At 38.9% G+C, this 25,478-nt stretch overlaps 7 protein-coding genes across 8 annotated transcripts; 5 read left to right on the top strand and 2 right to left on the bottom strand.

Annotated features, from left to right (window-relative positions):
* Nucleotides 1–3,044: 3,044 nt before the first annotated feature.
* On the top strand, nucleotides 3,045–3,542 carry LOC108008829 (gram-negative bacteria-binding protein 3-like). The gene has a single exon (XM_017072737.4). The coding sequence runs from the start codon at nucleotides 3,045–3,047 to the stop codon at nucleotides 3,540–3,542; it is 498 nt and encodes a 165-aa protein (XP_016928226.3).
* A 1,558-nt stretch (nucleotides 3,543–5,100) lies between these two features.
* Nucleotides 5,101–5,604, top strand: LOC108008623 (gram-negative bacteria-binding protein 3). Its single transcript, XM_017072504.4, has one exon. It carries the CDS (start codon nucleotides 5,125–5,127, stop codon nucleotides 5,584–5,586), a length of 462 nt encoding a protein of 153 aa, XP_016927993.3. The 5' UTR covers nucleotides 5,101–5,124; the 3' UTR covers nucleotides 5,587–5,604.
* Nucleotides 5,605–14,403: 8,799 nt separating this feature from the next.
* Nucleotides 14,404–14,945, top strand: LOC108008782 (uncharacterized). The gene is made up of 2 exons (XM_017072680.4): nucleotides 14,404–14,476; nucleotides 14,540–14,945. Exons 1-2 carry the CDS (start codon nucleotides 14,416–14,418, stop codon nucleotides 14,674–14,676), a joined length of 198 nt encoding a protein of 65 aa, XP_016928169.1. The 5' UTR covers nucleotides 14,404–14,415; the 3' UTR covers nucleotides 14,677–14,945.
* A 778-nt stretch (nucleotides 14,946–15,723) lies between these two features.
* Bbd (Bombardier) lies at nucleotides 15,724–16,791 on the top strand. Its single transcript, XM_017072362.4, has 2 exons — nucleotides 15,724–15,970; nucleotides 16,075–16,791. The coding sequence occupies exons 1-2, from the start codon at nucleotides 15,904–15,906 to the stop codon at nucleotides 16,740–16,742; spliced, it is 735 nt and encodes a 244-aa protein (XP_016927851.3). The 5' UTR covers nucleotides 15,724–15,903; the 3' UTR covers nucleotides 16,743–16,791.
* A 2,176-nt stretch (nucleotides 16,792–18,967) lies between these two features.
* LOC108008703 (bleomycin hydrolase) lies at nucleotides 18,968–20,858 on the top strand. Its single transcript, XM_017072599.4, has 2 exons — nucleotides 18,968–19,739; nucleotides 19,795–20,858. The coding sequence occupies exons 1-2, from the start codon at nucleotides 19,167–19,169 to the stop codon at nucleotides 20,695–20,697; spliced, it is 1,476 nt and encodes a 491-aa protein (XP_016928088.3). The 5' UTR covers nucleotides 18,968–19,166; the 3' UTR covers nucleotides 20,698–20,858.
* A 1,107-nt stretch (nucleotides 20,859–21,965) lies between these two features.
* LOC108008931 (uncharacterized) lies at nucleotides 21,966–22,452 on the bottom strand. Its single transcript, XM_017072842.4, has one exon. It carries the CDS (start codon nucleotides 22,371–22,373, stop codon nucleotides 22,041–22,043), a length of 333 nt encoding a protein of 110 aa, XP_016928331.2. The 5' UTR covers nucleotides 22,374–22,452; the 3' UTR covers nucleotides 21,966–22,040.
* A 127-nt stretch (nucleotides 22,453–22,579) lies between these two features.
* On the bottom strand, nucleotides 22,580–23,714 carry LOC108008854 (synaptic defective enhancer 1). 2 transcript variants are annotated; one of them, XM_065863364.2, is made up of 5 exons: nucleotides 23,544–23,714; nucleotides 23,452–23,481; nucleotides 23,204–23,278; nucleotides 22,828–22,896; nucleotides 22,580–22,756 (listed from the first exon to the last, which is right to left on the bottom strand). In XM_065863364.2, the coding sequence occupies exons 1-5, from the start codon at nucleotides 23,637–23,639 to the stop codon at nucleotides 22,682–22,684; spliced, it is 345 nt and encodes a 114-aa protein (XP_065719436.2). In that variant the 5' UTR covers nucleotides 23,640–23,714; the 3' UTR covers nucleotides 22,580–22,681. The 2 variants fall into 2 exon arrangements, with proteins under 2 accessions (XP_065719436.2, XP_016928249.3); XM_017072760.4 differs by lacking the exon at nucleotides 23,204–23,278.
* Between the last annotated feature and the right edge of the window lie 1,764 nt (nucleotides 23,715–25,478).

Here is a 25,478-nt window from a genome sequence, read left to right as displayed (position 1 = left end):
AAATCAATTAACAATAAATGCAAGCAATTAAATTCAATGCTGTTTCGGGTGATGGTCGTATGGGTTTTTGGGGTGGGGTAAAGAAATGTTTGCCACAGATAAAAACAGGCCACTTAATTAAGCCCGAAACGGGTGTGAGAGTGCTTTTGGCCCACATTTACACTGGCCGGCATGTTTTAAGTGCGAAACAATGTAATTTCATGGTAATCAGTCTGGGACCTGGACCCAGTCATCTAACTACCAAACTGCACAACTACACAAATTTCCGGCTGTGTGCACAAAGCCATTGGGAAACCGATGGCAAAGATGGAAAGGGGCCAAAACCGAGGCTGAGCACTTGGGCCAGAAAAATGTCAGTTTGCAATTTTCTATGCCATTTAAAATAAATGAAAATTGCTCTTCATTCTCCAACGGCTCGCTTTTCGGGTGTTTGCCATGGTTTGGTTGGGTTTCGTTTGGTTTGGTTTGGGCCAGCTAGCGCGTGTTAACGTAAATAAATTACACACATGCATGGGAAAGGGATGGGCATGGGATGGGAAAGCGAATGAAAGGAGTGAAAGCGGGACACAGATACAGATACGCAATCAAGTGGTCAGCGGCATGCAGCTTATAAATCAGCGCCAGCCGCTTGGGCGCAACATCAGCAAACATTTGGAGGATAGATGACCCCGGCATCGCGACCCGCATTGCGATGGACAGCTGAACGAATGAGCGAATGACCGAGTGAGTGGACGGTCCGAATGACTGAATGAATAGATTGAGCGGCCAGCTACGGATAGATTGCTTGTATAAATGTTCGGCTATTTAGTTTCGGTTTGCTGTGGTTTGACTTTGCTTGTTTTCCCCGACCCCAAACCCATCCCCATCGCCATCATCATTTTTTCTAGCTGTTGTTTTGCGGGGGTGGCCAGAAGTTGATATTGCGCTTTTGTGTTTTAATGTTGTTTCTGGGACAATTGTCAGTCCGGCGAGAGCTGGTTTGTCCGAGTTGGTTAGCTGAATCATTTTGTTTGACAAATGGCTGGGCAATTAGGAATTAACTACCATCTGTTTAGGCTGGGTCCTTGGGCATAAGCCGCTTTAAGTGCGCTCACGGGATTCGTGAAGAAGAGTTTCCTAGTGCTGATCAACTATAATTGTGGGGAACCTACTTTGTTTAGAAGAGCGGTCCTAATTTGTAACAAAATCAAATTGGTTGATAAAAAATGCGTTTTAGGGTCTGCGCATCGTCTTCAAAGTTTATCACTCATACTGTTGCCTTTACAATATAGGTGGCGTAGATTTTAACTAAAAATTTGATTATATGTGTTCCCTATTTTAATAATTATTTCATCAAAACCAATAAATTGACAAGGTGAGAAATTTTGAGAAAAATTTTGTTCGAACAATTTCTCCTTGCGAACGTGACGTATGAATAATTTTTGAATAAACTTTACTACCATTGCGTACCCCTAAATCTTAAAGATATGTATTAAGCTTTTGAATTAATTTCTTGCACATTAAATTCTATTATATTTTAGAGCGAGAATAATTTGCATTTTATATTTTTTTAACCATGGGATTTCAGTGTAAGCTGATTTTGACATAAAAAAATGTTAATGAGAGGACAAGCAAAAAAATGGACCTCTGATCATTACTATACTCACAATATTTACTTTAAATCAAGATATAACTTGATTAATTTGAATTCTTTTTCTTTGACAAAGTTATACCAAAGGTTTCTATAAAGTAAAATATTTTTAACCTAATAATATCTTGGGATTTTGACATTAATCGACAAAACTTCTTCACAAGCTTACTTCTTACTTACTTCCTTACAAGAACTCAAGGGTAATTGGGAAATTACTTCAAACCATTATAGCAACTCAAGAACGTTTTCCGACACCATCGAGTTATTTCGAGACCATCTAAGGGAACTACTGCTATACGCCAGAATAATAACTGTTGCAGTAACGACTTAAAATTAGTTTACAAACTTCGTCTAATAATGTACACAGAGTTAGTACCTGTGCGTTGAGCACTAAGTGTATACTTCTAGCCCAAACCGCCCGCTCAGTGACAACACGGTTAACATTGCACCCTGACTTTGGGCCACTGACAGCAATTGACTGTCTAAGTATCTCCCAGTAGGAGGACCTGCTTTCCCTTTGTCTGCGGCGCGAATACCAACGAGGGATGCCAAGCCTGTGTTTACGTGAATGGCAAGTACTTACATACTTGCAGCCAAAAGTAAAACAGGACCGGCAACAATGCCGCAAGATTGCTTGTGGCCAACAAGGCGGGCGGATCATCTGCATATATTTATGTACATATACATATAGTTTCATGGTACAAAGGAGTCGTCGTCCCAAAGAAAACCGCACTCATGTGGTGAGGTTGTAGCTTAAAGCACTTCTTTATCAACCCGCTCCCATTCTTAAGAAATATGGCTATGCAAATATTTCTATTGCATATTTTTGGGCACGCGGCCGAATTTCTAGATTATGGAAAATGCATGGTACAGTGGGCGGGGCAGAGGGACTTGTTTGCAATTTGCACAATCCCAAAAAAGTCCAATATACGGATTTTATTAAAAACCTATAAAGCTTTCTTTACATTTTTTTGAAGGTCAAAAGGTTTTACATTTCTATGAAACCATGCCCAAATCTATGCGGAGATAAGGGACTTACATTTTTTATTGTACCCAAACCTTCGCTTTAAGAATATATTTTTTTAATAATAGTAAACCTTAATTTTTTTTGAAACAAAGAAACCTTTGTAGTATTTCTAACACTTACGTTCATTTTTTAAGTGCAGGTTAATTAAACGCCTATCTGCGTTCATCCGCTGGCTTAGTTTTATACAAGTATATTGTTGCGCAAATATCTAGATTGCTTACGATTGGGTAGAGGACTGTAACTTGGGGCTGCGGGGGAGTGCAATAGTAAGAACTTTACAGCCTGAGTTTTATAAAAATAGTAAGTCCCAACAAAACGAGATAAGTTTTAGAAGGCGATCTACAAAAGCCATGCCTCAGTATCCGACATAGCCCAGTTACTTTCGTGATGTCGCAAACCCCAAAGCTCCCAGTCTATCTGCTGCTGGTCGTTATTTCCGTGGGTTGTAGCCTATCCTACGATGTGCCCAAGGCCACCGTGAAGGTCATTTTTCCGATTGGCTTCGAAGTATCCATTCCCGACGAGCCAGGAATTTCTTTGTTTGCTTTTCATGGCAAGGTCAACGAGGATATATATGATCTGAGCGATCAAACGTGGGCGGCTGATATAATAAAATCTCGCAATGGACGTTGGACATATCGCAACCGAAACCAGAAACTTCGACCAGGAGACGTTCTGTACTATTGGACAACAGCAAGATATCATGGAGTAGACTCGCACAACTACAACCAGGAGTATGTAGTAAGCCGAAAGGATTTCCAGAGACTCGATGAAAACGATGGTGATGACCAGCCGACTCTCGAGAACAGCCAAAGCAATATATTGGTCCAACTTATTAAACATATTCAAATTCAAAAGTCTTCTATAGTCAATATAAGATCTTGATTTCAAAATAAATGGATTTGCTGTGTTATACATCTGATATTAAATGTTATTTAATAGACCTTAAGGAGTAAATTTTTAAGGGATTCTCTCCCCCCGCCTGATCTGGTGCACCTTTCTTGCAATTTAAAAAAAAATGAATGGCAGACATTAGATATTTGAACTTTCAAACCCATTTTTTACGCCTAAAGCATTCAAATACCAAAAAAAAATATTTTTTTTGTAAAAAATATAGATTTTTATAAATCTACTTAATGAATGAATGTCACCTTAAATTGTTAATCTAAAAAATTCTTCTCATCCAAACAAAAAATGTTCAGATATTTTCATATCCTAAAACAGTTTCTCAATCGAAATATCTATTTATTTATTTATTAAAGATGTTCGTAAGGTTTACAAAACTAAAACAAGGAAGAACGCTATAGTCGAGTACCTCGACTATCAGATACCCGTTACTCAGCTATATGGAGATATGCAAGCAGCAAAGCGAGATTAAAATGCGCCACCTACCGGCGGTATACAGATTTAAGCGTTATGGGCGTTAGAGTGGGCGTGGCAAATTTTTTTTTGGATCAATCGATAGGTATCGACGAGACCAATACATTTCAGTTAAAATTTTTTATCTAGCATGAAAATTGTGGGCGTCACAGGTTTTCGCGGTTTGTGGGCGTTAAAGTGGGCGTGGCAAACTTTTTTTTGGGTCAATCGATAGGTATTGATGAGAACAATACATTTCAGTTAAAATTTTTATTCTAGCATCAAAACTGTAGGAGCCACAGTTTTGGGCGGTTTGTGGGCGTTAGAGTGGGCGTGGCACTGTGCTGAAACAAACTTGCGCTGCGCAGGAATCTCAGGAATCTGCGTGCCTAATCCCAGTATTGTAACTCTCATAGTTTCCGAGATCTCAGCGTTCATACGGACAGACGGACAGACGGACAGACGGACAGACGGACAGACGGACAGACGGACAGACGGACATGGCTAGATCGACTCGGCTAGTGATCCTGATCAAGAATATATATACTTTGTGGGGTCGGAAACGCTTCCTTCTGCCTGTTACATACTTTCCGACGAATCTAGTATACCCTTTTACTCTACGAGTAACGGGTATAACTAACTTGGGGGGTTGAAGTGCTAGCTGCGACTAAGTGTTTTTAATAAGTTTCTCGCACGAAATAAATTATTTCCATTTTTCCCCAATGAAAAAACTTGTAGAATTTTGTAACATTAGTAATATCAAAATATTTGATTTTACAAAACAATTTATATGGAATTAGTAAAACTAAGACTTCATGTCACTTCTGCTTTTAAAGTTCTCACCCCAAATAAAATCACACACTTGTAGGGTATAGCTGAAAGCTCCTCCTTATTCATCCGCTCTCATATGTTAAGAAACATTGCTGTTCAAATATTTTGATTGCTTACTTTCGGGCTCTGCTCGGAATTCTCGGGTCGCGGGGGGATGCACCGGCGGGAAATTTACAGCTTACCGGGGACAAAAACAAGTCGCAACTAGACGAGATAAGCTTTGAAAGGCGGGCTACATAAGCCGTGTCTGAGTTCCCGACCCAATCCAGTTACCATCATGACGTCGCAACCCTCCAAGTTCCCAGTCTATCTGCTCCTCATCGCTATTTCCGTGGGTGGTAGTCTATCCTACGATGTGCCCAAGGCCACCGTCAAGGTCAATTCACCGAAGGGCTTTGAGGTCTCCATTCCCAACGAACCCGGTATTTCGCTATTCGCCTTTCACGGCAAAGTCAACGAGGAGATGGATGATCTGAGCGATCAGACGTGGGCGGCCGATATAGTGAGTTCCCGAAACGGACGTTGGACCTATCGCAACCGGAACCAGAAACTTAAACCGGGAGATGTTCTGTACTATTGGACAACTGCGCGGTACCATGGAGTCGACTACCACAACTACAACCAGGTTCATGTGGTCGGCCAGGGGGATTCCCAGAGAATCGATGTGAACGGTTCCAATGGTGGTCGCCAACCTGTAGTCGCCAACGGCCACAACACCATCAATATATTTGTACAATAAATTATACGAAACTACAAAGTTTATATTTTTTATTACGCTAGTCATCTTCAGTCAGGTTTGTTTAGAGTTTTTTCAATAAGATTAAATTAGCACAAACCCATTTTATAAGTATACTTGCTTTGTTGTGTTATGGATCCCAAAGAATAGCTTCAAGTTTTATGGTAGGAGTAGTATTTCAATTATATCACACATACATATGTATTTGATATAACGCGATATGAATGAAATCGCAACGATTTTATTAATTATTATTATTATTATTATTTTATTAATAACAATAAAGCAACTTATTTTAGTTTGATTTATCATGAATTTATATGCAGTATCCAATGTCTTACAAAAAAAACTAAACTAACCGCATTGTGGTTAAAAAAATTCGCCGCTGCAACAATGTATTTCAATTCCATCGCTTGGCTTTATTTTTTCCGATGGGCTATAAATCAAAGAAACACTTTGTCACAGATACGCAAGTAAGTATCCGGATCGTATAAATCATACTGAAAAGTTCTTCTGCCCGCTCATCAACCGTGTTTAAAGGGCAACACCCAAAAATTGCGGCCATGTTTGGAGCTACGCAACCGATGACAGCAAAAAAGTGCACCAAAGAACTTGACCAGGTATGAAACCACCCACCTCCCACTATATGTAGGTACTCACGTCCATAAACAACTGCATAAAAGGTTGCTCTTGGGCCATTTAACTTTCCCTCGGGGCTAACAGAAAGGAGATAAAACTTTTTGCCATCTCAGTTCCAGTTCAATTTGCCCTTGGTACGCTTCGGGTTATTTAGAAGTTTCTGTTTCTGTTCCTGCGTGTGCTGAAAGGTCTTCACTTCTGAGCAGAGGATGGGTGTGATTTAATCGACTTGAAATTGGCCTGATATAATTCATTTGGTGAATCATTTTTCCCCTGATTAGATCTATACTTTTAGGGGAAACCCGGAACACAACTTAAGTTATTGTTATATTTAAGTATACTAAATGTAAACTACTTTTAGCTTTTCGCAAAAGTATTTGTTTTCTCATCTTCTGTATATTAATATTTGTACCTGTTGTACCTTCCCTAACATAATACCTAACGTATCTCCAAAATATTTCGACGTTTTTTTTAATAATATCTAACATATCTCTCATTCGATTTTTTTTTCTATAAAAAAGTATACTTCTCATATTTTAAATAAGTAAAGTAAATGTTAACTAATATTGGCTAGCCTTAAAACTAATAACCTTCACATCTTCTGTATATTAATATTTGTACTTGTTGAAGCTTCTTTAACACAATACCTAATGTACCTTTGACCTTTTTTATAATATCTAACACATTTCTTATTATTTTTTTTTTCTATAAATAGGTATACTTCTCTTGTTTTAAATAAATATGAGTCTAAAACCTTTAACATTCCCGATCCGCTCCTGAGCAAGACTGTTTTGTGTTAGTTTACTCTGCCTTGCGCTTGACCTGCCTTGCTGACCGCTTTCAGCCAAAAATCGAAAAACGAGAAAGTTGAGTGTGAACAGAACCCGAGAAATTAGAAAATTATATAATATACTTGAGTGTGGGGTAGGGTAGTCGGCAAATTACTGCTATATGGAACACTAAATATATTATTATATGCCTGGTCAGGCCATTTGTCACAACTCATTTGCAGTGCATTAAGCATTTATGCGGTGAGGTGCTCGTAAAGCACTTTTGCACTTTTTCGCAACCATACATATGTATTTTATATTTATATATCATCTTGTATATATATACGTATGTGTTTGGTTTATATAAAGGTGGGCTTGTGTGCATATATCTGTGGCATGAAGGTAGCGGACTAAGTGACGCTGTCAGCAACATTTGCGAACAGTTCTGCTCTCATTTTCTCATTTCGCTTGGCGCAAACTGCCAGCTAGCGGCAAGATTGTGGCAGTTGCAGTTGCACTTGCCCCACCACCCACCTACACCACCCACCTGCACCACCCACCTGCATCACCCACCCATCACACGGACACCGGCACATGCTTCATTTAACGCCCATATACACACACATTGGCCAACGCTTTTCACATGGCAGGCGCTAAAATGACTTCTGACGACAACTTAATGCGCCAAGTGGGAAAAAAATATATAGTTCCTTTTACCTTCCATGCAAACTGAACACACACACTTTTTTTTATAAGCCTCAGGTGGAGAGCACTTAATGTGGTACTTAAGCTTCTGGTGCTTGAGGCTTTCAACCATTATTTTAATTGAATTGATTAGTCTGCAAATAAAACAAAGTTTTAAATGGTTGATTTAATTGATTTGAATTTATTCGTTAAGGTTGCCACCTTTGAATTCAATTTTAATTGAGCGATTGCTCAAGAAGCTGTTCCATTACTTGCTTCTGAAGTTTCTGAATTTGATTTTCAGTTATGAGTTCCTGGATGGATCCTTTGCTTTCAAAGGGACCTCCACTAGGTCCGTTGGAAATTAGACCTCCTTGATGATGGTTAAGGACTTCGACCAGTCTACCTCCTTCTTCTCTGACCCATTTAGTTTTTTGAGGAGGCTTACGTGCAAAAGGACCTCCACTATTAGATCCAGTAATGAGTTCTGGGACGGACTCTGGATCTCCATTTCCAAAGGGACCTCCACTAGGTCCGCCGGAAATTAAACCTCCTTGATGATGGTTAAGGACTTCAACCAGTCTACCTCCTTTTTCTCTGACCCATATAGTTTTTTGAGGAGGCTTTCTGGCAAAAGGACCTCCACTATTAGATCCAGAAATGAGTTCTGGAACGGATTCTGGGTCTCCAGTATTTTCTCCAAAAACTAGATCTTCTTCATGGTAACTTCCTAGTCGGCCTCTATTATATGCACCTAATGGTGAGCCATCTCCGACTACAAGTTGGGCCAAACTTCTTCCAACTACCAGCAGAACCACGAGCAAAAACGACCTCATTGTCAAGCCTGCCAATAGATGACTGATCTTTCAAAACGTTTTGTGTTTTTTTCCAAGATCAGTCAGCCAAACTACAGAATAAACAGTACTATGCAAACAAGAGTAGGCAAATAACTCAATGAATCAGATAACCCATCAATCATTAGTTGACTCGAGCTTATCAACGTCTTTTGAAGCTTTAAATAAGCTTTTGCTCATCCGGCCTAAATGTCAAATTTTTTTACACTGCCCTGCAAGATTTTAAGATTTAAGCGTGACAAAAGTTTACCATTAGTTTACATATTACGTTTAAAATATTTAAAAAATGTTTTCATTATTGCTTAAGTCAAAACAGTTAAAAATCGTCGAGCAAGTGAAGAATTCTCAATTTATATAATACAAAATGTATCATAGCTGATTCTATATTGTAAAAATATGAACATTTTAAAGATGGTATCTGAAATACATTTTTACAGGTCTTGTAATATTTGTTCCAGCGACTGGACAATAACATTTAATTTATTTTTCATGTTACCTAACAGAAAACTTAATACAACAGTTTTGATATGGCCATTTCATTTTTGATCCCGAATTCAACACATCGTGAAAACATATTTCCCAAAGACAATTAATTTAAGTCACCTTCCCCTACAATGTCAAATCTTGTGTTGATTCCTCTCTTTGTATTTTATTCTAACCGTCGACCCCCATAAATCGCAATCAGACAACTTAAAGATAGCGAGCGCCCAAAGAAAATGTAACCTTCTCCCATGAATATAAATACGTGTCCGTTCTGAAACTATTTCAGGAAAATGCGGGCGTCATCTAATGGGTAAAATATGAAGCCCACCACCCAACTCCGGAATAAGGGAAATTGGTTAGAAGAACCCGCCGCCAGTAAAAAAGCAGGCAGAGTGGCAAATTAATTATAAAAGATTCCGCTGCCACGAAGTTAAATATTTTTGCTCAACTTTGGTTCAAACTGTGGGCGAATGAGGGGCGTGGCCGTGGAAAATAAGTTGCCAGTAACTTGACGCACATTTGTCAGGTTTTCCCGTGAAAAGGGGTTAGTGGGTGGTGAAGTGTGTTGGATGAGAGCTGCCAGTCTACAGGTGTCTTTTCCCAACCGGAGAGAGTGGAATTTTACGTTGGGTGTTTCTTGTGGGTGCGATAAGAGGTGGTGAGGCTGGGAAGGGGCTGATATATGGCTCTTTGAAATTAGTCCAAGTGCAAAATTGTCCTGAAAGGAAAAAAAATTGAGCGAAAATGGAGAAGAATTGCATAACTTTGTCAGGCTGTTGTCGATGGTGTTTTCCCATATTTAACTCGGATGTTACCGAAAAATGGCAGACATTTAAATACTTTTGAAAAATATTCCTTTTTTATAAAAATGTATCGCCCAAAAATATTTTTAAATTTTTAACAGTCTTTGAACTCTACTATTTTTGTGTCATATATATTTATTTATTTAACATTGTATTGCTAGTACTCAATAGACGGCAGCCAATATCATACGATCTTGTGCCATCAATAAAAGCCCATTACCTTAGCTGCTTCCTGAGACGCCTTAAGTACTTTACGAAAACCGAATCTCGGATAAGCAGCAAACTATTATTATCGGCTTCCATCAAATTAGAAACTAATTTATTAGTTTATTGGTTCAAAGTGATTGAATAGATTGCCTTAAAGCTTCCTCTCCATCAATAACAACCAAATTAGGCACCGTGTAAATAAATTTGCATCTGCAGAACGTAATTTGCTGCCTGTACATTTGAAAACACTTGTGTAGCTCGCCATGGATCATAACAAATACATACAGACATATGTACATTGTACATACATATTTGTATATATATTCCCGGGCTGTGTACTCAATTAGCATTAATGAATCCTCATCCTCTTGAAGGTAATGGCTATAAAGCTCGCCCTAATAATTGAATTAATGTCGCTTCGCTGACGCTCACTTTGCCCCAAGTTGTTGTTTACTTATTAAGCTAATTGTGTTCATTAAGACCACCTGCCTTTGTGCAAGTACTTTAAAACTTGAGATTGTTGCCATTTTCGATTGATCAAATGCACTTTCCGTGTCTGTAGCTACCCTTACTCCCCATCACCTGACACTGTTCTAACAATGGCTCACGTCGCAAGTCATCTGCAGCAGCCCAACATCGTCGTCTGCATTTCAAAATCACACACAAAACATTTGCCAAATGCGAAAATGCAGTCAAAGTCGTGCAATATGTAGTGTCCCCTAACCTGACTCATCCACCAACATCTGCCGACCCCATCCTCACCGAACCAGCTGACTAAGTTACACGGTGAAAAACTTGGGAAACTTGGTCTGAGATGTATAGGAAAAAAGTTGATCTTTCAGAAACAAATATATTTTAATGTTAATATATTTATTACAACATTATTATATATTTTTAATATGATACAATACAAAATATTACTCCAGAACAGCGTTGAATAGCTCTGCCTAGCCTCTGCCGGGACACGTACAGCATAGAACAGCAGCTGTCGATAAGCTGCCCGTGCAAATTACTCACACTAATAAAAGACAAAATGTATTAGTATTTCTTATCAACCGCTGTTCTAGAAATAGGGAGTATGACTTTCAAGCTTTGGTAAGTTTTTCAGGATTTTTAAATTTAAAGAAATATCTTACATATTAATAAGTAAAATAACTTAAAGTTTTTATTTTTATTACAGCTGGGGATTTGTTTCAGAATGATAAAAATCGTCATAACTTTATTTAACATATAAGCATCTCACCTTTGAATGTTTTGATATAAATGATTTAAATCTAATTACTATATACTGGGTTCCTATAAAATTGTGATATAAGTCGCCATAACTTTATTTAAAATATATGCATCTCACCTTTTAATGGTTTTATATAAATGCTTTAAATCTAATAACTATATTCTGTAAAATTTTTAAAGAATTTTTAAGGTTCTAATAAATACACTTTAAAGTCCTTGATTTCAGTGTAGAGGGATCATCCATTGAACACACTTTTTTTTTGTGATTGTGCAGTCAGCCGTTGATAGAGACATTGAAGAGAGACCGAAAGAGAATTAGAGGGTGAGAAAGAGAAAGAGGGAGAGAAAGCGAGAGAGAGAAAGGGGGAGAGAAAGCAAGACAGAGAGGATGAAACAATCAGAGTGAGAGAACAAATACCTCTGGTGCTATTTTCTAGTAGCGCTTTGTGGAAATGCTTGTTGTTGCTGGCGCTGCTTACCCTCTGAAATTGTTGTTATATTTAGCATCGCAGACGCAATTTATATAAAGTTTAATTGATTGGAAAATCAAATCGATTCGATTCGCACTGCAGCAGCAACGACAAGAGCAACAATGGACACACATTTGCCTTTGACCAGGCGCAGATTGTAGGGGAATTCCCCTGCAAATCCCCGAAATGGAATCCGACACCCATGGCCAACCTACAAGCCGTATTTCAGACTCAAAGTCGTTTATCTTGCCGCCGTTTGGAAACATTTCTGATCTCGGTTTTGCAGTTTGGCTAATGTAAGTCGCACATAAATACAGCAAAGAAAGTCGGGGGAGGCAATAAAAGCCACAGCCACACATTTAGGTTAAATTAAGCTTCTTAACCTGCACTTGACATCCAAAATTGAATTACAGTATCATCGTGTTAGAACAATGCCATTTATAATTCAAAAAGGAAGTAACACAAAACTTTTCTGACATCAGTGCAAAAATGTTTTGATTCTGATAAGCCAACAAAAATCGTGAAAGAGGGAAAAACACCAGGTCAAGAGTAAATTCCAATAAATGTTTTTATAATCTTCTGTGCTTGAATTTTTTTACGTTTACGCAATAAGTTGAAATTAATTTAATTAAAAAAGAAATTCACTTTAAATGAGGCCTTGACATTTTTGTTTTTTCACTGTTACAGATGGTATTATAATTATATATATTATTATAATTTATAATGCAGTGGAATAAGCCTTTCCGCATAAGCAAAATTTAAACTTAGTCTTTATAGTTATACGAGTTTGTATATATATGTACATATATCTATAAATTTCATATTCAACTGATATATTTTTAGGTTTTATATTATTAGATTTAACAATATTAAACTTAGATCTAATTTTTTCTACCTTGATTCAATTGATTTCATAGTAAATCAAGAAATTTTAATGTAATTTTTTTATTTTAACTATTCTATTTTTTAACAGTGAAAATATACCCATTTCCGTCAGTTTCAAAGCCGTTTAGGAGCTTAGTTTTAAAGCTGTTGATTTGAATATTTGAAAACAGTACTGATCACACGTCTATGTCCTCTACTTTCCATGGAAACAAACTGATGAAACTTCACCTAGTCAGTTTTTGAGTGTAAAAGGCTTTTAGCAAAAAAGCTATTGTCATGGATGAATTTTAAAGCATTTTAATTTCCCTCTTAATAAACTCTTAAATATTCTGCTTAACCTAAGGATTAAACAAAATTAAACAACCTCCATCATAAAATATTATAATCAAACTAATAAACTTATACCCCACTAGCAATAATCCAACGCGCACACCATTATGTTAAAGAACTGCAATCATTTTCACTCTACACTTTTTTAGTCTCCCCTAGTGATGGCAAAACTTTTAGCAATGCATTTTATTTTCCACTTTGCAATTGCTTTATTTTACCCGAGTTCCTCCTGTCCCACTGTCCACCTAATCCAAATCCACAGCCACTCAAACCAAGCAGCGACAACGAAACGCTTGTCATTAACAAACAACGCAATACCTGTTTAATTTTTATTGTGAAACTTGGCTCGGCGAGAGCTTAACTTTTCCCGATGCAGTGCAGGCTAGATTCAGACACCCACCCACGATAGACCCACGATAGACCCACTCAACGAGACCGGGGACCATGGATAATGTCAATGGCCGGAGATCCGAGGTGGGAGCGAGCAGTTCGACGATATGTTTAATGGCAGTAGCAATGAAAAAAGTTTTACGTATGGCAAAGCAATTCAATTGAAAATAATTAGAAACGTAGCCACATGGCGAAACTTCTTAATTGCCAGACTATTGTGCGTTTACACTAAAGAAAAGATCCACCTAATGGTAAGCATGTATTATGCCGAATACAAGGCGATGGTATATGGTAAAGGGAATTTGTAATGAAATATTTTATATTATTATGGAGTCAAGAATACAAAGTAACTTAAATTGAATGTTTTTTATTATGTGAATATAAAATCAAGAAAAAATGGATTGAAGATTGAAGTATTTTAGTCTAATAAGCAATTATAATCAAAATTGAAAATATTCGCTAATTAGCCATATTATCCTGAATTACTAAAATTGATTTTGTAATAAGTATAATAAGAAAAAGTGGTTAAGAAAGATTTCTTTATAGACTTATTATGTATTAAAAACATGCGGGGATCCACGAGAGGGAATATAGGGGATAGATCCCCCCATTCGGGCTAAATAGTATATGTAATATGTATTTTATTACAATTTTTGGATTTCTACACAAGGATTTCCCCAACCACTTCCTGGATCCGCCACTGATTTAAAGATATACCTTCGAAAGGACGTTCAAAATAATGTTTTAAAAATAGGGTCTAATTATTAATATTCTCTCCTTGCTGAAATTGTGATAGATACACCAATTTGTTCGAGTGCACCTGACAGTACTGGAACGAGGGTTTGACTGAGAATTGAAAGAGTGCAAAGAACAGAAAATAGCATTATGCATAAGTCGCTAGAGCTTGAACCATTGTCAAGCCCCTCCACGTATCCAAACATGGGCGGCCAAAGAGAAAGAGAGAGACTGAAGCAATCCAAGAGATACGAATCAAATGAGAGATAGAGCGCGACTTGCCGATAGGAGCCGTATAAAATAAGTGTGTCCATATAATGCTACATCATTGGAACTCCTCGCCTTGACCATGTTCCTCAGTCAGCATATCGCGGTGTTTTTGCTCTGGCTTTGCTTCGCCATTCTCAGCGGTTAGTGATGTATATATATATCTGAAATACTTTTATATCTATATCTATTGGTTATTCCCAAAGTTCATGGCAATCCGTGGCGCTGGGGACCTGGCTCAAACAGTGACCACCCTGCTGGTGGACCCGCCTGGAATGGCGGAGATCAATCCACCGATAATATAATCATACACAAGAAAGACAACGGCAACTGGCATTACTGATTTTAACCAAATGAGGGAGGCGTGACCACGACCGAGACGAGATGCTTTTTCCAGTGAATGCTTAAATCATTTTTAATTTATTCCTGTTTTGAAACCGTTTTTCCCAGAACTTAACTCGGCGAATACAACAATACTCTCTTAATTTCCATATTCAAATAAAGGTATGGTCATAAATAAATACCTATGAAGTTATGACTTGAAAACTAAACTTTTATGTTATATCTTTATGTACAAATGTTGAATAAAAAACATGTGAATATCAACTTTAATTTGATGAGGTTTTAAAGAACTGGCCAGAGTTTTACTAGATCAGATTTTATTGACAATTACTCCTCGATATTCAAAATAATGTAATCAAAAGAAACAACAGATAACCAAAGGTTTATAGGTTACATATAGACGGATGTGAAATCAAATCAAATCCGAGAAAATTATTCAAATATAAAAAGATTAGGCTTTAATAAAATAACAATTTTAAAAGAAATACCTACAAAGATTGTAATATTTTATATTCTGGATAAATACTAATCGATCTATACCGAAGTTTGATGCAATAAAGAAACCGAAATGAATATAGACTAAAGATTTCATATTTTGTGGACGTTAGGGTCCGATGATACTGCATTTCAAAGCGCAAAATTTTTCTCAATAAAATAATGAAAAAAAATTAAATATAAGCTTTATTTATAATTCGTATAGGTAAGTCAAAGTTATATTCATACACTGATAAGCCTTATGGCTTTATTGATAAGGCTGAAAACCAGTTTATTGGGAATTTTTCAAATTCCCTGGCTTGAGCGTCAAAACAATGTTGACACGTGCTATAGGTATTAATTTTCAACGGTATAATGCAAATGGTACCACTCCCATCTGTCAGGTTTGTGCATATAGTAATTGTGCGTACCGCTGAACTGGCTAAAAAGCTTTCCCGATTTCACACGCTCCACTCTCTCGATCCGTTAAAATCGGGAGTCGATTGGCAAGCCGGTGACTAAGTGCCATAGAGTCGCTCAACCGCAAGTAAACAAAACAAACTTGTCGCTGGCAATTCCCCGGGATTGCACCGCTGACCTCCTCCCCGGTCTTATCTGCAATTGTGGGAGAGTATTGCCACTGAGAACTGATCATATATAATATATATGGAACGACGACGACGTGATGAACTAATATTTGGTGCGCTCGTATAAATAGCTGACACTGGATTCGCATTGGTATAGTCAATGTAAAATGGGCTCGAGCACTGCAACTTGGATTCTACTGGGCCTGATCGCCGGCATCGCCTCTATGTCTAGCGGTAAATATATTTCTGCACATTTGTAAATCTTCTGTAGTCTAACTTAGTTCCCTTTAAATATTAGTTGAGCTGAAACCAAATAAACAATATCATTTATTCCATAGCTGCCAATATTCCCCAAACCGAAGACCAGACGATTATTCGGAACAATGGAAACACCTTCCTATCAAACGGAGCTGGCCAGATCATCCGAGGACCCGATGGCAGGACAGTCCTAATAGGATCTGATGGGCGCGGGATCATTGCGGACGCTGATTCCAGTGAAGAGGACATCTCCCAGGATTATGGACACGGTGGAAATAACAATGTTATCATCAATGGTCAGTCGGGCTCAAGCATAATTCAGAGCAATGGGCATAACTTCATCTATGGAGACGAGAGCCAAGGAAGTTATATCAACAACAATGGACGCACTGTTCGGATTATAAACGGAGCTATTGAACTGAATGAGCACGGACAGATTTACACATTCCAGCCAAAAGCACCAGGTGTGAACCAAAAGGAAACGGTGGATATTAACGGACAGCCGGCTCAGGTGGAGTACTCCAATGGAGATATAGTCATCGAACTGGCCGATCATACGGTGATTGCCAAGACAGGTGGACGTACGTTCATGGGTGACCGCTACTCGTTCGACAATCGCGATAAATTGGAGGCAGAAGCCCATCAGTATGCCGAGCGTATTCAGAATGAGGTCCAAGCCAGTATCAAGAAAACCATGGATGATATCCATGCAAATCTTCAAGAGTCCCTGGGCAACATATTTGTCTAAGGTCAAGTAATTGTAGATGAGTCGCTCGAAATAAAGCGCATTAGCAGCATTTGTCTCGCCTTTAATTCAAAGATATATTTATATGCTAAACGGCTTCCGAGCTATTGATGTAGCTGGTAAATGCAAATCGAGCTGTGGGTGGTTCTTAGCCAAAATCTCTTGATTCGCACTACCTGGGGCCATACGAGTGTGTGCGTGGGTCAATTACCGGGAAATGCCGACCAGCTTACGTTATGTGATTGATTAGCGGGAAATTCAACGTACCGTCGACTTAGGGCCTGTTAATTCTAACGCTTAGTTAGGCAGCCCAGACAGTTGGGGGCGTTTGGCTATTGGAATACAATTACCGGGCCTGAGGCGAAATTTATGCTCACTTCTTGGAACTTAGATGGGGGGTTTTCAAGCTAGCTTTGGCCCACTTGACCTTGCCTTGACAGAGCTTTTATTGGGTTTTTTCAGCTAATTGAGTGAATTCTTAATTGACGACCTTGATCTTTTGTGCTCCACAAATTGACAAATTGTGTTGTAGTAGATTTCATTTAAATTTAACAACCGTTATCTAAAAATTATACTAGAGGAGGTATTAAAAAGTATATATTGATTTAATACTAAATAATATAAATGCACCACGTATATGCTAGTTTCATTTCTACACCATATATGGTAATAATGGATTTAGCGCCCGACAAAGTTTAAAAAGTTCGTTAAATGCAAGAGCACCAGGTGTAAAAAGGAATGGTTTCTATAAATATGATTATAAAATAAGTCAATATGAGTTTGCAATCTACACAGAGAAATCTAACAAAGGTTTTAGGTGTAACAAGAAAGAACGCTATAGTCGAGTACCCCGACTATCAGATACCCGTTACTCAGCTAAAAGAACCGAAGGGAAATGGAGATATGCAGGCAGCAAAGCGAGACTAAAATGCGCCACCTACCGTTATGGGCGTTAAAGTGGGCGTGGCAAACTTTTTTTTAGGTCAATCGATAGGTATTGATGAGAACATTACATTTCAGTTAAAATTTTTATCTAGCATGAAAATTGTGGGCGTCACAGGTTTGGGCGGTTTGTGGGCGTTAAAGTGGGTGTGGCAAACTTTTTTTTGGTCAATCGATCGATTTTGATGAGAGCAATACATTTCAGTTACAATACTATGTTTATGCTAAGGGTTTCATGATTTCTTGAAAGCGTGACGCGGCCGAATTCATGCATTTTATAAATCTCAGCTGACAGAGATGCCGGACCGGTGGAAAAAGGAGTTAGCGATTATTAAACCGATAATTTTTTTCGATTCGCATGAATGAATCTTGCTAGTATTAAAGATAAAGTGTGTGCAAGCCAGTATAACATTTTTTCTACCGTCAAAATAAAAGATGAAAACTAGTTTTTATTGGCACTGAATGAAAAAATAATATGTTAAATGTGAGGTGTATATATATCAGTGGTCGGCAGCGGCCTATCTAGTGAGCATAGGGAAGTGTTCTGCGCATCCTCTGCTCGCTCACGTATAACGTACATGTTCGTGTGACTTCGGCATAAGTCTTCGGGTCATTATTTCTAAACTTCGGCGCGCTTTTTTGTTGCTGCGGCAGAGGATCTCAGTGCAAAGCAGAGAAACGTCTCGCTTCAGCACGCCGCGCGCAAACTTCGTGTTTGTTACACCCACACTAATGCAAGGCAAACTTGTGATGGTATGTGTGTGCCGACCACTGATATATATATATTTATATCGATCTGGCAACTCCGATAATTGTATAGAGTTACCGGAGTTTAATTGTGACCATTTCACGCTTTCAGGTTGAATTCATAGTCAACTTTCGTGTGTTGCCGAATTCACGAAATGGCGTTTATGCACACACGAATCGGCTGAAATCGCGAAATGAAAGCGTGAATTCGGCATCGCATAAACACAGTAAAACTTGCGCTGCGTAAGAAGCTCAGGAATCTGCACGCCAAATCTTCCGAGATCTCAGCGTTCATCCGGACAGACAGACGGACATGGCTAGATCGACTCGGCTAGTGATCCTGATCAAGAATATATATACTTTATGGGGTCGGAAACGCTTCCTTCTGCCTGTTACATACTTTCCGACGAATCTAGTATACCCTTTTACTCTACGAGTAACGGGTATAAAAACGGGATTGCACCGTTTAGAAAAATAAAACCCTACCACAAGTCTAGTTGTACTTGTACATTTTATGATGTTTAATGTTGAAAGCCGTATATTACAAAAAAAAATTCTCTGTGTAGTTGCTTTGAAAAATATGTCACATTCGCAATATAAATTGAAAAATCTCGGTATATCAACAGAAGCGTTTAACAATTGACTTATTCGTGGGCTTGACACAATAAATAGACCGGTAGTGCTTGCACCCTTAGACAACAGGTCTAAATTTGTAGTGTCTATTCTTGGAATTCACTAATGCCAGCCACTGAAGATATTCTGAATTCGAAAATGATCTTTCCACTGACCAAACCGCAGTGGTCCGCCTGGTGCTCCGCATTCTACGAATCTCCGCAAAATCGTCTGGCCCAGAATGTTTGTACCGCTCGAGATCCCATCAATGTGTGTCTGCGATCCGAAGCAGATTTGTGTTCCATAGTATCCGGCGACAAGACATGGCATGAGGTGGGTACGCAGGGAAAGGGGACCACTGGAGGTCCAGGATGGATTTGCACGGGTCTGGATTTGCTGCGTCAGGAAATGGATAGAAAGTTTCCACTTCCGGCGGACTTTGAACTCTCCGCAGCGCATTTGTTTTTCTGGCACAAACTGGAGAGGTGCAACTACTTCTTGTGGACAACTGCTGATCTGCTGATGCGATGCGAACCGCTGGATGGTCGTTGCTTTCGCCACTTTATGAAGAATGCGGTACCAGATGGCGGGAATTGGCAGATGTTCGTTAATCTGGTGAAGAAATATGGCTTGATGCCCAAGAAATGTTACCTGTCCAACCAGCGAAGTCGTCGAATGAACATTATGCTGAGAAGTAAGGTTGGTATATTGGATCTAAAAGTTTTATTATCTTATAACAATGATCCATTTTCAGCTTCGTGAGTATGCTAGCATGCTGCATGCCCAGTTCACATTTGATGGCAATGGTCAACGCCTGCCGGAGCTGATTCAAGAAATGATTCCGAACCTCTTCAACATGGTGAGCATTTGCCTGGGGGAACCTCCTGAGGTTTTCAACTGGACTTTTTACGATCACAAGAAGCGCTACCAGTGCCTGAATGACTTGACAGCAGTGCATTTCTACGAGGTGATGGTGGCATGTAACGTCGATCTGGACGCCTTCGTTTGCCTAGGTCATGATCCTCGATTGTCCTCAATTTCCCAGGGGAACTACCAGATCACCCACAGCTCAAATATGATAGGCGGTGAACCGCATAGATATAACAACCAATCTATGGAGGTCATAGTGCGGATAATTTTGGACTCTCTGGCCGGCAACAAGCCCGTTTGGCTAGGCTGTGACCTGAGCAGCATATTTAGTACAAAAACTGGACCATTAAGTCTACAATCACATAGATTTGATTTGATGTTTGGCTTTAAAGTGGGTGACTCCCTTAGCAAAGCAGAGAGACTACTCTACAAAGAATCTCGGCGGGATGCCGCTGTACTGCTCACCTCTGTTGCGTTGGACTCTTTAAAAGAGCCCATAGAATTCCGCTCAATCAGTGCTTCTGTTAATGGCAAAAGCGAGTCCACCACGACCCTTAATGAAGCTGATGAGGCCGAAAAAAATAAGGAAAATTATAAGGATGAGGAACTCAAGAAGAAGTCGGCAAAAAACCAGGCCATCACCATAGACGCAGACTGGCTGAAAGAGTACGGCTTCGAAATTGTGGTCCACGAGAAATTTGTGCCTCCAGGAGTCTTACATGCCAGTAGAATATCAAAAGCCACGGAGCTGCCCGCTTGGGATCCCATGGGAGCCTTACTTAATTAAAAATTAAAGATTTAATCTAACTCCTTAGACTCGCAGATTTAAAAGCAACATTAGCTTTAGTTTCAAGTACACTTATCTAACTATTTCTCAGTTAAACACTTTTCTATTAAATTTGTACAATGTACATATACGTCACTGAGACATAAATAGTTTTACGATGGAACAAATTTATATTACTTATACTCGTATTTAAAGGACCTGGTTTACTGATATCGATGGTAAGACTGCTCTGCAAAATAATTGCGTTGCACGGTCTGTATTCATGTGTGAACTGATTGCCAAAAAGATCTGCCTTGGCTTTAAATAGGCAGCACAGGTAGAAAGGTCTATGGTATATTATTGCACCTAATTTCTTAAGCAGCTGCAACAGGGGATTAGGTTTAGCGTTTAAGAAACATTCTGCAATATGGTTTTGTTTCTCTGTTTTTCTGTAACCTTAACATCATTACGAAAGGCAAATAATAGCCATAAGTTCAGGTTCTTCAATAGAGAAATGTAATGTTTGGATGTGTATTAATACACACTAGGACCTCGATCTGTTTACAAAAGAATTAAGTAACGCCTGAAACTTAAGTGTAAATATAATTTTCTCTGTTAGTTCCATATCCTATTCTGAGGATAAGGTTTTACCTTACAGTGGGTCGCCTCGAAATTGAGTAAAATAAGTATATTATCCCAATAATATGAATAAAACTAGGCAGATGCTGGTTTTTCGCATTCTTAGCGATTCCTGTAGGTAACGAAACAAACTCTTATTTGTATAGGTACATAAGAAAAGGAGTTGTGGAATTTTCTGTTTTGTTGAATTTGTGTTTCTGTGTAATTTCCTAAATGCTACAGTACTCTTGACCGACATTTCGATTTAGCGAGGCATTGTTCCTTTTTTTGTTTTTGATTTTGTTTTTTAAGCATATTTGCTTATGTAAAATTAGCCAGCAGATACATACATAAGCACTGAGCAATTGAATAGAAGCACATAAAGTGCCCTTTATTGGAGTTCCCTGTGAACTCTTGTGTCAGCCGCCAATCGCTTGTATAAAATTATTTAAAAATCCCGCAACGTTGCGTCCTTTGTGGCAGTTGTTGTCATCGTCACCGAGGCGCGACCTTCACTAAGTTTTTCGGGAATTGCTCCTACGTGCCCGGCATGCCTAATTAGGCATTAGGGAGTTACCAGTGGGAGTTGGCAAGACGGCAACTGTTTTTTCTCGACTTAAGGGATTTGCACTAAGGAATACGCCCTTGCATAAAATAAAAAAAGAGCAGAATTAATCTTTGACTTTAAGGTCAGGCGTCATTGTTTTATTTAATTTGCTACAAGTAAATGCTTAAAATACGTTCTACTAGTAGCGTCTTCCCTGGTTGTAGTACCCAGGATAGGGCTGTGCGTATCCGGGATATTGGGCGGGAACCACCTGCTCCACAATTATTGGCTGAACCACGACGGTTTTCGGTTGAAAGAGTTTGCTCAGGAGATGACGTGGCCGGCGTATGCTGTTAGAGATCTGGTCCTCCGATTCCGATGTATCTGCGGATTCTGAAGCTGATGGAGTGGCCAGTGCAACAACATACTGGTTATCAATTGGCACAGCAGCATTTTCACCGTCGTTACTAGGAAATGCCAAAACCATCGCAATGGTGAGGCTGCTTAGCAAAAGAATGGCCACGAACTTCATCTCAGAATGTGTTGTACGAACTGAACTCAAAGGTGAACTGATGGCCAAAGAGTCCTGGTTCAACCTTTAAATAGCTAGAACAGGTAGGTCAGGTAGAAATGTCTACCTGTTCCAGGATTATTGAAACTCATTACTACAGCAGCTGCACTAGGTCAGGTTTCCCCGAAACACACTGCCCTCTGGTTTATGGCTTAAAGAAATTCGGATTTTGTAGTTTTTGGAATGCTTCTTACTAGTTTTATTAGCTTCGATATGGTTCCCATTTACATGCACAAACGCCCAACAACTTACTATACATTCAGGTATATTTAAAAGAGGAACTGGGGTGGTGGTGGAAGACCGTCTGGTGGGGGCGGTAGTCCGGGTGGTGCCTGACGGCGTTGCTAGAAGGAATAGGAAATATTTATTGTTTAGGGATCAACCTTCATTAACTGGAACCAAGATTTATACTTACCCTGAACTGCGGCGGCGGTGGCGGTGCCTCATTGGCCGACAAGCTCTGGTCCAAGGCATCCCGACGAAACTGAAAAAAATTAAAGTATAATAAAAAACAATGCAAAGATATGGAAAGTTAATTGATTATAATAAAAAAAGTAGTCTGAATGAAACCAACGATCTAAGTTTAAATGATAATATAGAAAAAACCTTTTCCAAAACTTTTCCTATAAAAAAACTTTTAGTTAGACTCCTCTCTATTTTAAGTGAAACTTAGTAATCTGGACCCAAATACATCGAGCCATAGTTGCCCACTTTAAAATTAAAAGAAGGATGTTCAAATCCATGACTTTTAAACAATGCTCCTAATATAAAACTCAGGACTACGTTCTTACACGGAATTTCGGTGGTGGATGGGGTTCGTTGCCATGAAAAAGACCGGATTTCATTTGGGGGACATGACGCCTTGCCTAGAAAAAGGCATTTAACATAAGTTTGAATTAAGGAGAATAAATTGTGAATGAGCCGCCAGTGCAACGTCTAGTGACAACCGCTTCTCTCCAACTTCTCTGGGGCCTTGAGTTTTTTTAGGGCAATAGCCTTAGAAATCGTTGGCCTTCAGCTTGACCTTTCCCATACTTACTCGTCTGTACAAGCCGCCAAACTTGGGATCCTGCAGGGACGAGAGAGACGATTAGAACGGTTCATAGGTCACAACAGACCACCAAATCTTACCTCTACTCCGTTTCGGGTTCCCCCGCCACGCCCGTCGACTCCAAAGAGGGTCAAAGCCACAACGTAAATAACCAAAACAGCACAAAATAGCTTCATTTCCGAGCTGTCACGTTCTTACGGCTCACAAAAATGGCGAAAATGACCCGGACAATTCGCTTGGTGTTTGCTCTACCGTTTGCTGCAACTTCAACATCTTTATATACCCGTTTTAATTCCACTGGGGGGATTGCATTTAATTGGCTTGTTTAGAACGCTATCCGGAATCTTGTAAAGTTGTGGCCTTTACATGTCGCGAGATATACAAAAACACGTTAATAGCTTGTTTAATTATTAATTTTTAAGATGCATCTTGCAGATACATCGGGACACAAAAAGTTACCGCTCGAGTGAGAACTTAAAAATTAAAACATGATCAAATTGTTCTATCAAACAGAGAGAAAATGTGTTGGCAAAATTGAAAAGATAGAAAAGAAGCTGTTGAATAATATTAATTTAAGACAATAATAAAAATTCAATGATTTGCATCTGTTATTCTATAATCCCAATTAATTTTTATAATATTTCTTTATAGATCACACTTACAACTGTGATTTTAGTGGATATTGCAAAAAATCTAAAGTTTTTTATGGTATTCTTACGGCTTTTGCCTTAAAAACATTAAAATTTGTCAGTTTCAACTTTAACAATAACACAATACTATTAAATTATGCAAATTGGGGTCAATCCCTGATTGATAATTTGTATGGCCCAAATAAATAGAAGAAAATATTGACATTTTTAAGGAGATCAACATCCCAATATTAACTATTTTTTTCTCCGTGCATCAATTAGATTGCTTCTAGTCAAGGTGTTACACCGAATTCGCTTTACAGCTGCAATCTCCGTGTTCCGGTATTATTACGGTCACAACGTTATGCAACAATCTGCTACCGCTCCCGCATCGCCACGCCCCTTTCCGCCCCACCGCCCACCTCGAAGGAGACAAATGATTCAGCGTCTCGCGCTATTTTTCATTATTTCCGCTTGTAAACGCCACAATGCGTCCACGTTTGCTAAGCTTTGCATAATTCCGAATTATAACGCGCTTTGATGTCGCCGCTAGGATCTTGCCGTCCTTGTCCCCCGGCTCCTCCTCCTTGCCTCTCGCTCGCACTAACGTCAAGTCAAATAGAAGTGCAGGCGACAACGCAAAAAACTGTCAACTGGAGAAAGCGGAGAAAGGGGGCGTTGAAAGGGGGAGGGCGTGAAAGGAAAGTACAAAAATAAATAAGCACACTTTTTTCTCATTTCCGTTGCTTACTTTGACGTGTTTAGTTTTTGATGTGCACACTCGCACTTCCTTGGGAGAAAGGAAAGAGTATGCACTGATAAAAATAAAATCATTTTAGAAATCAAAACAAGAAAATTGGACATCAACAAAAGGAATATCCTATTACTAGAAAGAAGTCTTTAATTTTTAAGACTTTTTATAAATATATCACACAGTTTCTATCAATCGAAAATATTTTTTCAGATGCGAACGTTGAACTTGGTAATGATTTTTAATATTCACTATGAAAAACATAAAGGTTGGTTATTTTAAATTATAACAAAAATATTGGGGCTTGCTAAACAAGTACGATCATTCTAGAAATAACTTGTTTTTTAGTTTTCAGAAAGAAAGATATTTTCTTTCTCCGATGATATGGGATCCCAAGTCAAGGACCGATTTCTAAAATGAAAAGCTATATTTTTTATGAGTGTTTGAGATCCATAGAAAGAGAGGGGAGCGACAAGGCGAATGATTAAATTCGCTGGCAACATGGACACCGCTCTCACTCTTACTCCTTCAGGACATCTTTTCGCTCTGTCTCTGTCGCTCGCCCGCCTGCCGTCTCACTCCCTCCAGATATTGCCGTCTCTTTCGACGGCGCTTCCTCTCTTTGTCTGTGAGGA

Source organism: Drosophila suzukii, chromosome 2R (genome assembly GCF_043229965.1).
Source record: "Drosophila suzukii chromosome 2R, CBGP_Dsuzu_IsoJpt1.0, whole genome shotgun sequence".
In the NCBI taxonomy this organism is placed as follows: Eukaryota; Metazoa; Arthropoda; class Insecta; order Diptera; family Drosophilidae; genus Drosophila; species Drosophila suzukii.
This window is presented reverse-complemented; position numbering and strand designations above follow the sequence as displayed.

What these genes read in the sequence shown, in the direction of transcription:
- LOC108008829 (XM_017072737.4), top strand. Translation starts at nt 3,045, where the DNA reads ATGTCGCAAACCCCAAAGCTCCCAGTCTATCTGCTGCTGGTCGTTATT.
- LOC108008623 (XM_017072504.4), top strand. Translation starts at nt 5,125, where the DNA reads ATGACGTCGCAACCCTCCAAGTTCCCAGTCTATCTGCTCCTCATCGCT.
- LOC108008782 (XM_017072680.4), top strand. Translation starts at nt 14,416, where the DNA reads ATGTTCCTCAGTCAGCATATCGCGGTGTTTTTGCTCTGGCTTTGCTTC. An exon ending in TTGCTTCGCCATTCTCAGCG is followed by an intron (nt 14,477 to 14,539) that starts GTTAGTGATGTA and finishes TTATTCCCAAAG; the next exon opens with TTCATGGCAATCCGTGGCGC.
- Bbd (XM_017072362.4), top strand. Translation starts at nt 15,904, where the DNA reads ATGGGCTCGAGCACTGCAACTTGGATTCTACTGGGCCTGATCGCCGGC. An exon ending in CATCGCCTCTATGTCTAGCG is followed by an intron (nt 15,971 to 16,074) that starts GTAAATATATTT and finishes TTTATTCCATAG; the next exon opens with CTGCCAATATTCCCCAAACC.
- LOC108008703 (XM_017072599.4), top strand. Translation starts at nt 19,167, where the DNA reads ATGCCAGCCACTGAAGATATTCTGAATTCGAAAATGATCTTTCCACTG. An exon ending in ACATTATGCTGAGAAGTAAG is followed by an intron (nt 19,740 to 19,794) that starts GTTGGTATATTG and finishes ATCCATTTTCAG; the next exon opens with CTTCGTGAGTATGCTAGCAT.
- LOC108008931 (XM_017072842.4), bottom strand. Translation starts at nt 22,373, where the DNA reads ATGAAGTTCGTGGCCATTCTTTTGCTAAGCAGCCTCACCATTGCGATG.
- LOC108008854 (XM_065863364.2), bottom strand. Translation starts at nt 23,639, where the DNA reads ATGAAGCTATTTTGTGCTGTTTTGGTTATTTACGTTGTGGCTTTGACC. An exon ending in TTGGCGGCTTGTACAGACGA is followed by an intron (nt 23,279 to 23,451) that starts GTAAGTATGGGA and finishes GCCTTTTTCTAG; the next exon opens with GCAAGGCGTCATGTCCCCCA. An exon ending in CACCGCCGCCGCAGTTCAGG is followed by an intron (nt 22,757 to 22,827) that starts GTAAGTATAAAT and finishes TATTCCTTCTAG; the next exon opens with CAACGCCGTCAGGCACCACC.